This window comes from Henckelia pumila, chromosome 3 (assembly GCF_033568475.1).
Source record: "Henckelia pumila isolate YLH828 chromosome 3, ASM3356847v2, whole genome shotgun sequence".
Lineage (NCBI taxonomy): Eukaryota > Viridiplantae > Streptophyta > Magnoliopsida > Lamiales > Gesneriaceae > Henckelia > Henckelia pumila.
In genome coordinates, this window is record NC_133122.1 from 19,294,946 (window position 1) to 19,310,623 (window position 15,678).

The window sequence follows — 15,678 nt, forward strand, 5'->3', positions numbered from 1 at the left end:
TCGGTCGGTGATGACTGGTGATTGGTTAACGCCGAATGGGCTGGAGTTGTGGAGTGAAATTAGGATTGTGAGTTAGGATCGAGGTTATTTGGATTCATACCACGTCCAAATAAAATAGAATCTTTTGAACATTGTGTCACAAAAATCTTCACTTTGTTGTTGAACACTATGGTATTCCCTACGGTAATGTCATCCTTAACTACTTGGCTGCCACCATGTTTGTCTAATGTCATTATATTCTCTCCTTTCGGTTCCATTGTAACTTACACAATGTTTGCAAGATCTGCCATAGGGATGGCAATGTGGCTCCCCGTCCCTGAATTCAAACCCGATCCCCATACCCGCCCCGATATGTTTCGTGGATTTTTAAAAATCTTTGAACCCGAACCCATACCCGAAAATACTCCCCCAAAACCGCCCCGTTTTGGGTTTTTCCCGCGAGTATCCGAACACGCGGGGAAAAATTGCCATCCTTAATATGCCACAACTGGCCTCCACACGAGACATCGTGGTTGGTCCAGTCAACTGTCCATAAAAACAGATTTTTCTACCGAACTGAATACAAAAAAGACAATTAGACTACTGTCATGAATAATGTTAAATGTAGATGAGGGTAAAAAAAAGATTGAACGGCTCAAAAACTTTTGTTGGTTTTTTTTATTCTTCTTCCACCAACTTATTTCTCATTTTCTATCTATTTTAAATTTTCGATTGAGATACTGATGGTTTTGCACATTCGATACTTGAAATTTTGGAAATATATTGAGTTGTTACACCTACTTCCGAATCTATCAAATAAGATGCAATGCCCAACCTGTCGGCCAGAGTTTCTCCAGTCAAGTAAGTAGCCCTGATTGGAAATACGAATGCACGTCGCCGGTGGTGACTGGTGATTGGTGAATGCCAAATGGACTGGAGCTGTGGAGTGAAATTAGGGTTGTGAGTTAGGATTGAGGTTATTTGAACTCAAACCACGTCCAAATGAAATAGAATATTTTCAACTTTATGACACCAAATTCTTCACTTTGTTGTCGAACACTATGGTATTATCCATGGTGATGCCATCCTTAACCATTTGGCTGTCACTATGTCTGTCTAATATCACTACATTCCCTCCTTTTGGTTCCATTGTAACTTACACAGCGTTTGCAAGATCTGCCACAACTGGCCTCCACACGAGACATCATGGTTGGTCGAGTCGACTATCCATACTAACAAATTAACTGAATGCAAAAAAGACCATTAGCCTACTGTCACGAATAAAGTTAAATGTAGATGGGGAAAACAGAATGAACGGCTCAGAAACTTTTGTTGGTATTTTTTTATTCCTCTTTCACCAATTTTGGAAATATATTGAGTTATTACACCTACTTTCGAATATATCAAATAAGATGCAATGTCCAACCTGTTGGCCAGCGTTTCTCCAAACATGGAAGCGATTGGAAAGAAAACTGCACGTCGTTGGTGGTGACTGGTGAACGTCGAACGGGCTGGAGCTGTGGAGTGAAATTAGGGTTGTGAGTTAAGATTGGGTTAAATAGAATCTTTTCAACATTGTGGCACCAAATTCTTCACTTTGTTGTCGAACACTATGGTATACTCCACGGTGATGTCTTCCTTAGTCACTTGGCTTCCACTATGTTTGTCTAATATCAGTACATTCCCTCCTTTCGGTCCCATTGTAACTTACACAGCGTTTGCTAGATCTGCCACAACTGACCTCTACACGAGATATCATGGTTAGTATAGTCGACTGTTAATACCAACAGATTTTTCTACCGAACTGAATGCAAAAAAGACCATTAGCCTATTGTCATGAATAAAGTTAAATGTAGAGGGGAAAAAACAGAATGAACGACTTAGAAATTTTTGTTGATTTTTTTTAATTCTTCTTCCACCAACTTATTTCTCATTTTTTATTGTAAATTTCAGATTGAGATACTGATGTTTTTGCACGTTCGATACTTGAAATTCTTGAAATTTATTGAGTTGTTACACCTAATAGAATTGTTACACCTACTCCCGAATCTATAAAATAAGATGCAATGTCCAACCTGTTGGCCATAGTTTCTGCAGGCAAGGAAGCATCCCCAATTCGAAAGACGACTGCATGTCGGCCGATGGTGACTGGTGAACGCCGAACGAGCTGGAGCTGTGGAGTGAAATTAGGGTTGTGAGTTAAGATAGGGGTTATTTGGATTCATACCACGTCCAAATAAAATAGAATTTTTTCAACATTGTGACACCAAATTTTTCACTTTGTTGTCGAACACTATGATATTAGCTTCGATTTTGGCTTTATATGAATTTTCTATGATTCGTTCGATTGATCTTGTTGAAATTTATCGTCGTGTGAACTTGTCCTTCTATGGGTGTCTTATTTCTTAGAGAGTCAAATAATGTTGAATTTTAATTCATCTAGGACTGGGAATGATTTTTAGTTTAATAGAACAAGTTTAAACCTTGATACAAATCTTGGGCTCGTTCAAAAATCTTCTGCAAGAATTTGTGTTATCAATTCCAACCTTGTAGTGATATTGCTGCACATATTACTGAAAAATAAATCGGCCAAGCTTGAAAATGTGTCTTGACTTTCTACGTGTCAATTTAGCTTTGATTGCACGGATAATATATTCACGTGCAATTGGGGTGTTCGTGGTTTCCGAGTTTCTGACCCCTACTTCACATTTGTTTAGTTGATTTGAATATGTCAGTGGACTGATGTTTGATAAGTTATGGACTATGGAATATTTTTCTTTGGAAACATGGAACAATCATTTTTGTAAGGTGACAGTGAATTGAAAATTGAAATGCACCTAGTGGAATCTATTGGGTAGAATCTCGCTTGTGTGGCTCTGAGGCTCATTGGCGTGACACTTTGTGCGGGTCTGGGGCTCATGGCATGGCTCTTATCAGTTATCCACTCACCCGACATCTTTGTTTTTTTCAACTTGGGACTGACCTTCAAATACCAAACTCATTTTATAGGTATCCTATTCCAAGAATCATTTAAAACTCAAACTTGATAATTTGAGTTTTTTCTAGTATTTTTGTCCTATTTTGTATGTTTCTCTTGATGAAGTGTGGTTTTGTGCCCTTTCTATTTTTGTCTCAACGAACAGAAGGCTCACACTGTTAAGCTGCTATACGCTAAGGTTTCGGTTTATTGACTGGATTTGAAATAATAATTAGTAGTGCAAAGTGACATTTCCTTTAAAATACTTTGGCATGGCTTGCTTTACATCCAACGTGCTTAAGCAACATGCGATTTTGCGACGACGCGATACTAGAAATCATACGAAGACGTGATCGACGCAAAACTAGTCCAACAAAACTCTTGATAAGTAACTAGACATGTGACCTGAGGTGCTTAAAATTAACACCAAGAAATAGATTTGGCCGAACATAATAATGCAACTGAATTTGATCAAGATTTTTCTTCTTACTCTCATTCGAAAAACACAAAACTTTTCCAACTTGTAGGTGATAACCCTGTGAGGAAAGGGCAATCATTTTAGTCGAAAGTATACTCGAAGAGTTGAGAGACTGAGTGTGCATCAGATGAGCTAAAAAAACTCTCCAAAAACGTTTTAAATCGGAGTCTAGAAGAGAGGTGGCTTCTAAGTTTTTGTATGTAAAAGAAAAAAAAAATTATTCAACTATACCTCCTCCTTTTTAATTAATTAATTTATTTATTTTTACCAAGTGCATTCGAATTGACCCTTCATTAAACATGTAAAAGAAATTGAGAATTAAATGAAAAAAAAATAGTTTTTATTCAACTATTCTTCCTCCTTTTTAATTTTAATTTTTTTTACCAAGTACGTTTGTGAAACAGGTGCGTTTATATCCAAATTGACCCTTAACCAAGCATGTAAAAAAATAATTCGAGAAAAAATTGACGATGACTTGTGGAATTAGAAGAATGAGATATGATTCAATGTTGAATTCAATTAACTTGAGCTTGGATTGATTTGATTTGGAACCAACGATTTGATTTGTACAGTATTTGAGAAACGAATGTTACATCACTATAATTGCTATTGAAATTATATAATTTTAACAAGTAAAATTAAATTTCATACATCAAAGCAAGACAAGGAATTTAAAATGGATTAAACACAAGTCAATCTTGATTAATTATTGTCAATCTCGAATTGTTAATCTCCGACTATATGCCCAACTTTAAACTCAAAAATTTGTTACAAAATAAATTTTAGTTTATGAACTTTCGAGAGCCTAAATACATGCAAAATTAGTATTAATTCGTCCCAATCTGCGAAATTTATGAACAATTGTATTGCCCCAATAGTTTCAAATAAGCCTATCCTTTTTAAAAATAAATAAATAAAATCTGAAGTATGCTAGAAAGGCAAGTAGATGAATTATCAAGATATTGTTGTAACCTAGTGAATAGTGAGTGAATGCTTGAAGAAAAAGATTTGACAAAAGACTGTCCCAACATCAAGCACACCCCATTTGTTTTTGTCGACTTCAATTCTAAGCAATGCAGAAGTTGCTTCGAGATTTTCTTAGTAATTTTTTCCACCTTAAAATCCAATATCCCGCACCTAACTAAATACAATACTATTTTCCCACCAAGTAAATAACATTTTTACATGCCCAAGATTTATTAGCTTTTATTTGTCTAAAGTGGGAACCAGATTTCCTCCCTCTCAATATATAAACCAAAGCTCAACTTCTCTTCTTTTCCATTCAAGATATCCAAGAACGCTCCACTCTTTTTTTCATGAAAACCAATTAAAAAAAAAAAAAAAAACTTCACAAATCTACAGAAATGAAAAGGCTTTTCTCCACATTCCCCCTTATTTTCCTCTTCCTTATTCATTTCCATCCAATCTCCGGCCAGTCACCAGCAGCCGCTCCAGCACCACCGGGACCAGACAACCTCACTTCCATACTTGAAAAGGCCAGTCAATTCACCACATTCATCCACCTCTTACAGAGCACCAAAGTAGGAGACCAGATATATATCCAACTCAACAATTCAAACCAAGGGCTGACCATTTTCGCTCCAACCGACAACTCCTTCTCCAACCTCAAGCCAGGCACACTGAACTCCTTCACAGATCAACAGAAAGTCGAACTTATTCAATTTCACGTCATACCTGTACTTTTATCACCACCACAGTTCCAAACCGCGAGTAATCCCCTACGCACCCAAGCAGGTGGGAGCGAAGGCCAGTTCACATTAAATGTAACTGCAACAGGAGATCAGGTGAACGTCACAACCGGAGTGACTAATGCAACAATAGGCAACACAGTATACAGAGATGACCAGTTAGCAGTGTACCAAGTGGATCAAGTGCTGCTCCCACTGAGCTTTTTCATGCCTCCACCACCTGTTTCTGCACCATCAAAGCCCAAGGAAGGTGCCACATCACCAGATGCTTCATCGGATTCTGATGGAGATAGTCCACCAGATTCTTCCGGGGCAAATTATCGGTCAGGATACCTGTTTCTTGCAATCTTCAGTTTGATGCTAGTTTTGGCTGCATTTTCTTGATGGGAACTAGTGCTGCGGACGGCTGATTGTGATCCACCATTCAGATCATTCTTTCCTTTATTATTATTATTATATAAGAAACATTACTTGTAATAATTTCTGAAGTATTCAGTTATTTAAGCTCATGCCTGCAATTAAAAAAGTATACCCGAACTTGTTGAATTTGCGTAGAATAACAAGACTTGTTTAATTCATCGAGAACAAAGCCATGAGAAGAAAGGTAAACAAAAAATGCAAAAAAGAAAAAAGAATAAAATAATACGTGAGAGAAAAATAAGAGCAACTGACGAACTTAGATGAAACCGAAGGGCAGAGCATTTCAGAATTAAAGCAGATTCACCACATGCAAGCTGATAAAATGGATACAATATTCAGTATCACTAGGCAAAAGATTTCATTGGCCATCATGGCTCTTTGGACACAGAAATTAGCACAAGATTGGGAAAATTCTTTACATAATATGCCAGGAGAAGTTGGTTAGACAGTTTATGGACATGTAACTTTAAAGCAGTAACTTTAAAGCAATGCACTCGTTATCCATGGTCAGGTGTTATCTGCAAGTTGCAGGAGCTAAAAAAATTTTCATAAAAATTTATGTGCACCAAGTAACTGCGCCATATTCCTTCGATCATCTGTTACAATAACAATTTTTACTTTAGTTTTTTCCATACAGAGACTTCGTAAGTGTACAACCTTTTGAAACTAGAACATTTGGAAAAACTGCCTAAGAAACTTTTAAAGAATTAAAGCTATCGACTGTTAGTCAAAATTCCTATGCTTAACAAAATCAATGCTCTATGCATCATTCCCAGTAAAATCACAGGAGAAATATGCTTCCATACTAAGTGGAGTTTAGAAATGAAAGCCTCCAAATCCACCGGGAAAGCCCCCTTCCCCTCCCCCTCCAGGAAACCCTCCTTCAAAGTGGAATGTGAATTGCTGGCCTCCTCCGAAAGGATTAAATCCTCCTCCACCCATGCCTCCCATCTCCTCAATATCTTCACCTCTGTCATATTTCGTGCGTTTATCTTCATCACCAAGAATCTGCATGCAAATATATGATATTTTTGCAAAAAATTATATATTACAAGAAAAAGCACATATTCAAAAAGTGCATCATCTAACAGCGTGAGCAATTCAGAATAATGATGAACAAGGTTAATGAATATACCTCATACGCAGCTGCTATTTCTCGAAATTTGGCTTCTGCTTCTTCTCTATTGTCGACATTCTTGTCTGGATGCCACTGCAAGGCAAGCTTCTTGTAAGCTTTCTTAATCTCTGACATGGATGCGGTTTTCGAAATTCCCAAGATTTTGTACCAATCCTTCCGTTGGCTCAATTTCAATGATTTTTCAGCTCTCATTAAAGCTTCACGGATATTCATATCCTGTAAAGGTTACAAATTGAGTTACCACATAAAAAAGTGCTAGTGTAAGCATTCCCATAGCTAAGCAAGCATGAACCCAAGCATCACGACAAGGCGAGACACTATCATCAAGGCAACTGACTCGCATATTATGGGATCAGTGCCCAGAAATATTGTAGGCTCTGAATTAATAACCAATTATCAAGAGAAAAAAATCCAATAAGATGACACAGCGGTTTTAAGAATCCAAAGGCAAACTCCATGCAGATTCTAAATTATTGCAAGGATTAACGTCTAACAAGGCAAGAAGATCAGAGAATACTATCGCGTAGATTGCAGCAAATTTGTCTCGACACTAGTGGTAATCGTCCATACAACATTGTAGTAGAAGAAAAAGGAAATACTCTGACCAGATAGTATTCAATAGTTAGAGATGTCATCATGACATTAAACCAGAATACTCCCACAATGAAATAACAGCTATGCACACGATGCTGCACATTAATTAACTGAGAGAAAAATGGTTGAGCTAACAGAAAGACGGAGAAAACCTGAAAAAAACAGTACTACATATGAAAAAGGCTAAATCTTTTTGAGGTTTAATAATTTATTAGCCTTATATAAAACATATTTTTTCACAGTAAAAAAATCAATGACCGTCAACGTCCTAGACATTACTTCCAACAAAAATGGACACCCGGTCATAAGTCAGAAAATATGGAATACATTATTATATATTAGAAACCAAAGTGACCAACCTGGGGTGACTTCTCATAGGCTGATTTTAGATCAGCCACAGCTCCTTCCCAATCTTCAATTAAAAGCTTAGCTTCACCCCTCTGGAAGATTTGGTTCAAAATTAAAAAACTGAACTTAAAAGATGTAGTTTAATTCAGGAAGTGCGAAAAGTATCCATGCGACTTTTAAAACAGACAGCAGAAACATTAGCAATAACAGAAGACACATACCTGTGTTAGAGCTTCAACTGAATCCCCATCAATTTCAAGTACTTCAGTGCAACTTGTCACAGCATCCTGCCCCCTACCAAGCTTCACCAAGACCTTACACAGACCAAGATGAAGGTTCACATTATGTGCAGTGTGGTTTGGATCTAAGGCAATAGCTGCTTTATATTCCTCCACCGCCAGGCGAAGCTTACCCTTGCTTGCATTATCATCTGCCTGTGTGATGCATAAAGCAATACAAAGATTAGATCAAATAAATGTCACATACCTTGATGTGGAATAAATCACTCACACTTTTAGTCTTTTTGATCAAGTTTTTCAATCCAAAATATGCTTTCTTCAATTCACCATGCTCGGGGTCGAGACGAAGACCCAACTGGTAATGCCTAAGGAGAGGAAAGTGAGAGAAAAGGTTTAGATAAAATTTCCAAGTTCCAAAATAATTACAGCAGCATATGATAACCGCTTCTACCAATCCTAATCCTATTCCTATTCCTATTCCTATTCCACTGCCTCACAACTCATGGGTGGAGTTGTGGGGAAAATGAAAATCATTTCATGATTATTCATAACACACCTGGTGGCAACATCGTGATCAGCTAAATAATAGTACGCACGTCCACGCAAGAGTAAGGCCTCTAAATTATCATCCTCCTCTTTAAGAATGTATCCTGCCTCAGATATAGCACTTGAATAATCTTTGGATGCTATTAATAGTCGAGCTTTAAGGAGTTTGGCCTGCAAGACAGCATCAGATAATGACTCTAGCATCAAGCAATGGTTGAGAACATTAAGATAATCCGTAGAAAGAAAGGTCACCTACACAAAATAAAATTGGTAATCAGTTGTCGGGAAGATTAAGAAGATACCTTGGTGCATGCTGGGGAGAATACGAGAACAACTTTATCGATATATTCCAGCGCTTTAGAAAATTCACCTGTCTCAAACAGACTGTTAGATGAATCAAAGGCATTCTGAGCTTGATATAACTGAGAAAGCTCCTTTTCAGCTACCGAATTCCCAGGTTTCATCTCCAGAAACTTTTTGTAGCTTTTCTCTGATTCTTCGTATCTGCATTAGCCAAGTACTAATCAGAATCATGTGGAATTTTAACCAGGATTATGGGAAGGGGGAATAAGATACGATCAAAACATATATAGCAGACAATATGTTAAATGATCACCGAATAACGAATATTAACTAAAATTCCTTCTTCCGTCTGTGAAAGAACCTCAATGTTGCACTCTTTCGAAGTGAAAAGTATGTGTGTCATTCAATATACCGGTATATATAACAATTTTTTTAAAGACAAGAGAACATAGAGAATTCTAAAGAAGGCGAGCTTCTCAAAATTCAGTGTTTGGTCTCAGGGAAGCCGCATCTATCCTTGAAGTCTTTTCACTATGAAAACAATTACTGCATTTAATTTCATTTCACACGCACTCAAATTAGAGTGTACCTAAAGTACAAAATTGAAAACCATAAACAGAACCTGCACAACTGACGAAGAACAGATGCTCGACGCCAATACGCTTCGGAGAGCGCGGGATCTGCTCCTATAGCAGCATTAAGGTCAGCAAGAGCTTCACTATATTTCTTCATTTTTATACTCTCTGAAACTCTCTCAAACAGAGCAGCAGCATCACCAGTTTTGCCATCTGCACATCAAATATACAGCTCAACTCTTGCACAAAAGAACTCACAAGGCTTACTTTGACAGTAGGATTTGAAAAATATGCAACAACGACAGCCCGGTGAGATCAATATATACTCATTATGCATATTTCCAAATTCATCAGTCAATGCACATCATCGAACAGGTATTCTCAGTTGATGTGACCAGATTTTAAACCTCATCCTGATTAGCACGTGCTAGAAATGATCGCGCGCAAACGAGCAGATACAAACAAGCAGATACAAATACACAACCGCTTGAAGCATGGTATTGAATAAAACAACTTATAGTAACGAAGGTCATTAGCTAGACGACATGAACCACAGTACAAATTAATTCCAGTCTCATCTAACTAAAATGCACATTAAACTCCATTAACCAAAACAATTAATCCCCCGATCACTTTCAATCAACCAAGAAACAGTGCCAAAGTAAAGCCATCGCCTTTCCCACGGTTAACCAAAATTTCTAAATCCCGAAAACAGAAATCGAAGCGTAAGGATTACCTATAGCAGCAACAAGCGGTTGCAGGAGTATAAGCTGGCAACAAAACACGAAATTGAGAATAAATAGCGAGAACATAAACCCCCTCCATGCCACCAAATCAAAACCGCAGAATTTCATCCCAACAACAATCTCACAGCTCCAAAATGCTCGGCACTAAATCAGATCATATATCAAAACAATACATTCAGATATCGATACAAAAGCTGAGTGTAACTCCTTGATCGAATTTTTCACAGAGGCTGAGTTTTCAAAAATTTTACGGCGTGCTAGCTAAAGCCTCGAACACAGCAAGCAAGCGTGTCATTCCACGTGATTTGATCCAATAGATTCTTTCCACGTTTCACTCTGTAGCTGCATCGATGTCGTGGCTAAACCAATTGAAATATGCCACGCATGATAACGTTTCCTGTGGCCCATTTTCATTGGGTCTGTTGTAGACGGCCCCGGCCCAATAATATCTAATGTTATTCAGTAGCCCAATATTGTTATTATGCATTTTGATGGGGGGTGCCTCGAAACATTATGAAGCCCGACCCATAAGTCCATAAGCTTGGAATTGGTTCTTCTGGGTTCGTTAACGGTTCCCTAAGTCATATATGGTTGTTCAAGTTATTAATATTTTTTTAATAACATGACAATCTTTGAATACGCACTGAGTAAACTAATGGTCTAACGCAATAGTTTGTGAATCACATTAGCCAGATATAATGCATCGAGAGGTTCGTCCGAAAAAATGTTAGCAGAAAAAATTAAACCATGACCATTGTCCACTGGTCAAAGCTTTATCTACTCCACCAACGTATTGTGCAATGAAATTTTATATTTTATCTATATATTTATTTAAGGATAAAAACATTAATGATGTCATGCTTGTCTATTTGTTGCCAAACGCCTGTTTTCATTTTTCTATTTTTTAAAAAAACAAAAAACAAAATTAATATAGATGAATGGTCTGCCATTACATTCAGATTTCAGCCTGATGTATTGATACAATGAGATTTTAGTTGCTTATTTATTCAACAGACATCTTGTGACTTTTTTGTACTGTGGTACTATATCTACGTACGCCATTGCATGACTTTACAGTTACAGAGAATCCTAATTATCACATCATTCCAAAATTAATGCACAAATATTTTTCATCATTACGAGTACAACTAGTATTTTTCAACACGTGATTCGTGTAGATGTTAACATTCAAATATAAATTATGGTTATTATATTTGCATATATCGAACTTTTAGTTCTAGTTTTTGTTTAGTTTAGTTTTATTTTTGATAAAATTAGACTATTATGAAAGGGGTTATTCGATTTGAGAATATCTTGTACTTATAGCTACAGTATATATAGTTCTGATATGATGAACACTCGTTAGAAGCATTTTTGTGAGCAATACTGAGATGATTTTCTGTATATCAAATAGGCGGACACCATCTCAGCGGCTCAGCCGATGCATACTCTTTATATCTAAATTATGTGTGTGTGTTATGTGTATAAAAGACAAAATGAAAAAGTAAGAAAGCTTTATAAAGATTGGAATGGTTTCACTTTTTGTGCAATTTCATGTGCTTTCTCTTCTAGTGAATTTCAATGGCCACTCGTGACCTTTCTGCAAAAGGGTCCCCATTATATTCCTTCACCCCACATGCACACACAATATTATTTGAAACTAGAAATACTAAGGTCTTGGCTATGTGAAATTAAATTTGGGTTCCAAACAAAAGTACGAGACAAACATTTAGGTCCCCGAGAATCTTTTTTTTCGGGTCCAATAAGTTTTATTGCTTTATCTAACATCATTCTGCCCTAATTCCAAGGGTTGTGAAAAATTGTGAAAAGTTTCAGAAACATTAAAATTCGGAAGTCAAAGATCCGTGACTTTGTAATAATTCTCGTTACCGATGATGATGTAATAAAATAGTACAAGATAAATATTACCACATTGTATACTATATAGTATGGTTTTTGGATTTTCAAAAAAGAAAAAGTGGAGTTTCTATGAATTCATGAAGGTTTAATGATCTATATTATATTGTAGAAAAAAGTTACAAAATAGTCATGCAAGTTGACTAGTTTTGACTTTTGGATTGTATAATAAGTCCGAATTAACATGTGACACATACATCAGGTTACATAATGATTTTTGTAATTTTCCCATATTATGTTATGTATATATCCTATCAATTTATTATATCAGCATTTTAAATCATTTATTATCTACAAGTAAAACGATATCTTGGTTAATTTCAGACACAAGGAGTTATATATATATATATATATATATATATATATATATATATATATATATATATATATATATGTGTGTGTGTGTGTGTGTGAAGAAGTATTAATTATGCTTAACAATAAATGGCTTCTGAGTGTATATGTGCAGGATAAGAAATATTGATCATTTAGATCAACCATAAAAACTTCATGTTCTTTATCTCTGAAAACGAACTTATGCAATTATACTAAATTACTAATATACTATAGAAAATTACCAAATTCAATTATAAAAAAAATCCTAAAACCACATTAGTTTTCACTAGCTAATTGTGTATGAATTTGTCAAGTTAACCTACTCAATGAGCCAAATTTACTATAACGTGATCAATGTTAATTCGAGAGCGGTGTAAATGCATTAACAAAAGCACTTGATTTCATATGTTGAAAGAATATCTATATAGTGAGGAATTTTCAGCTGTCCAACCAATGATGTTCAACTCGTCCCCGTGATCGGAGACGAGATGGAAATATATTGTTAGGCAGCTGAAAAGTTCTCTCTACATACAAGTGTATCCTTTAATGTGGTTAAGAGAGAAGAGGCCATTTTTTTTAATTCCTAATATATATGTATGTATATATACGTACATATATATTAAATATATATATATATAGAAACCCTCACGTATAAGACACATAAATTCATTTGGTTCAAGAAACGATGCATGCATTTCATAGTACGTAAATGTTACAAAATTATTTTTATAGTACAAACGGACTGTAACAAAAACACAAAATTACCAATCAAGATTTTTTTTTAAGAGAGCTGATGATGATTGCTACTGAAGTGGCTCAGCACCATAGCCGAACTCATCGAAGCCAAATTCGCCAGCTCCTGCGGGAAAAACATAGGGCCGCCTCCGCCTCCTCCTCCGCCGCCGTCATCTCCGCCGCCCATACCAAGAAAATCCCTCGTCAAACCGTTCTGATCCACCCCACGCAACCCGGAATCCAAATTCATCAACGCACCACTCGTAGAAGAGCCGAAATTCATCATCTTGTTCCCGGAAGCTTCTTTCATGCAGGTGGGATTGACGCTAATCTGATCCGGGTTCTTCCCGAAAACCTGGTGTAATTCGCTTCTGTTCTGAGTAAAAGGATTGTTGAAAGATAGAGTGTTTGCAGAGGGAGAAGCTGCAGAAGATGAAGAAGAAGAATTCATCAAACCGACGGCATGAGTAGTAGTGTTGCCGAAGAGAGCCGGATTGCTTTTGGTGGAACCCATTTGAGCTGCTTTCTGTAGCAATGCGGTGGCGGACATGGGAATCGAATTGGAAGATTTTGATGGATTGTTGTGGGTTTGATTTTGATGATCGGAGTTGTAAAGGGATGCTAAAGAATCCGCCATTAATGTGTTTGTGCAGCTCCCTTTGTTCATGATCATAGTCTCCTCTTTCAGCTGGTTTTGCGGTGGAGGCAATGGAGATAAGGAGAGATTATTATTCGCGTAGTTTGAACCGAAATTGGATGACATTTGCATGATTTGATCAGGAAATGGAGTTGGATTATTCGAGGGAATATAAAGATTTGAACTTTGATGATCCATGGGATTATTGTTGTTGATGAGTTGAGAATTTGTTTGAAGATCCAACCACAGTGATAATCTTGGCTTCTGCTGATGATGTTCCATAAGTACTGAGTTTCCTGCACCCACGAAACTAGTTGGATTGAGATGATGAATCCCTGATCCGGAATTCGAAAATCTTTGAGCCAAATTGTTGAGCTGTGAATTCATGATCAGATTCGAATTTGAGTCGTTGCCGAAGTTCAGATTCGGTGCCGATGCTGTGATTCTTGAACTCTCCTCAGCTAAAGCATCACAGAAAGCTCTGTGTGTGATGAAACTATCTCTCCTGTAACATTTTTTTTTTTAATCAACAGAAACAAAAAAATTCCCATATAACAAAAAAAATCTCGAAAAATGTGATAAAAGTGAGTACTATCTGTCTGATAAATCAGTTACTACAATTACTATAGATGAAATGTAAATTATAAAGAATGTGAAAAATGGGAGCAGATCTAATTGCAGAAGTACTACCATACATGATGTATTAATACCTAATCATTTGAGGTGCAATAAATTGAAAGAAAAAAACCAATTGGGCTGGAGGGGACATTAACATTAATTAATTGAGACCATTTTGCAGAAACATATATAAGAAAGCATTAAATTCTCCTTCCCAAATCTGGAGTATAATTAAATTTTAAAAAGAAAAAAAAAACCTGGAAAACAGTGTGCCACAGTCACATTTGTACTCTCTAGTCCCACAGGTCTTGGAGTGAGCTTTCCAATCAGACTGGACTGCATATTTCTTGGAACATTTCTCACATTTCCACTTCTTCTCGCCATGTTTCCTGCTGAAATGTTTCTTGACTCCGGTCAAATCCCCAAGGGCCCGAGCCGGGTCGTGGTGCACGCAGGTTTTTTCTGGGCAAATGTAAACTTTCTTCTTGATCTGGTCTTTGTTTGCTCTTTGCTTCAGCTTCCATGGGAGGTTGTGGCCTCTTCTGTGGAGCTGAAGGTTTTGGTCTCTCTGGAAACCTTTGTTGCAGATTTCGCACAGGAATCTGTTCTTAGCCATGAGTGTGGTGGGTGAGAGGGCGATGACTTCTGCATCTGGATCTGTCCATCCATTAATAAGTAACATATATCATAGAAATTAACCATATATATATATATATTAAAAAGAATTGCATGAATTGAATCTCACCAGGGGTTCCTGGTAAGTTTCTTCTCTTCTTGTTTGAGGTGGGTTTAGGGTTAGGGTTTTGCTCTAATTCTTGAGGGAAGATTTTGGTTGAAGAAATGGGTACAGAAAACACATCACCAGACATCATTTGGAGAAGATTATATGGAGTTTGATTTTTGGCTTCTATGTTACCAAGAAAATTTTGTGAAAAATTCTCAAACTTTTGGGAACAATTGTATAAAACAAAAGAAACAAAGAGTTTCCACAAATACAAACAGATAATTCTTGTTGTTTATATATATATATATTATTTATAAATCACAATCTTGAGCTAGCTATCATATATATATTGTTTCCAAAAGAACAAGTAAAGGAGCAAAGAACCCAAAAAACCCCCAAAAAAAAAAAAACTTTGGATCCTTACAAACAAGAAGAATTCCAAGACAGATAACCTTAATTAAAGGTGGGATTCTCTGTTACACAGATATAGTGAATAAGGAAGGGAGGGGGGTACTGGGTTTGTTTGAATTCAAGAAAACAAAAACAAAAATCTTTAAAAAAATGGGGGAATTAAAAGAGAATATTTCGTTTCACTCAGTATCGGATTTCTTCTCTCTTTCACCTTCAATGGGAGATTTTATCCCTTTATTATCTCTTAAATT

The 15,678-nt window shown here is 36.5% G+C and overlaps 3 protein-coding genes across 4 annotated transcripts; 1 reads left to right on the top strand and 2 right to left on the bottom strand.

Annotated features, from left to right (window-relative positions):
- Positions 1 to 4,604: 4,604 nt before the first annotated feature.
- Positions 4,605 to 5,652, top strand: LOC140892601 (fasciclin-like arabinogalactan protein 11). Its single transcript, XM_073301544.1, has one exon. It carries the CDS (start codon positions 4,799 to 4,801, stop codon positions 5,525 to 5,527), a length of 729 nt encoding a protein of 242 aa, XP_073157645.1. The 5' UTR covers positions 4,605 to 4,798; the 3' UTR covers positions 5,528 to 5,652.
- A 441-nt stretch (positions 5,653 to 6,093) lies between these two features.
- On the bottom strand, positions 6,094 to 10,331 carry LOC140891021 (dnaJ protein P58IPK homolog). The gene is made up of 9 exons (XM_073299228.1): positions 10,043 to 10,331; positions 9,354 to 9,519; positions 8,731 to 8,932; positions 8,439 to 8,599; positions 8,154 to 8,247; positions 7,865 to 8,077; positions 7,655 to 7,735; positions 6,699 to 6,917; positions 6,094 to 6,571 (listed from the first exon to the last, which is right to left on the bottom strand). Exons 1-9 carry the CDS (start codon positions 10,158 to 10,160, stop codon positions 6,380 to 6,382), a joined length of 1,446 nt encoding a protein of 481 aa, XP_073155329.1. The 5' UTR covers positions 10,161 to 10,331; the 3' UTR covers positions 6,094 to 6,379.
- Positions 10,332 to 12,952: 2,621 nt separating this feature from the next.
- On the bottom strand, positions 12,953 to 15,678 carry LOC140887650 (zinc finger protein JACKDAW-like). Of its 2 annotated transcripts, none has more exons than XM_073295049.1 (3): positions 15,038 to 15,678; positions 14,550 to 14,943; positions 12,953 to 14,179 (listed from the first exon to the last, which is right to left on the bottom strand). In XM_073295049.1, the coding sequence occupies exons 1-3, from the start codon at positions 15,162 to 15,164 to the stop codon at positions 13,084 to 13,086; spliced, it is 1,617 nt and encodes a 538-aa protein (XP_073151150.1). In that variant the 5' UTR covers positions 15,165 to 15,678; the 3' UTR covers positions 12,953 to 13,083. The 2 variants fall into 2 exon arrangements, with proteins under 2 accessions (XP_073151150.1, XP_073151149.1); XM_073295048.1 differs by having other exon boundaries at positions 14,550 to 14,949; positions 15,038 to 15,671.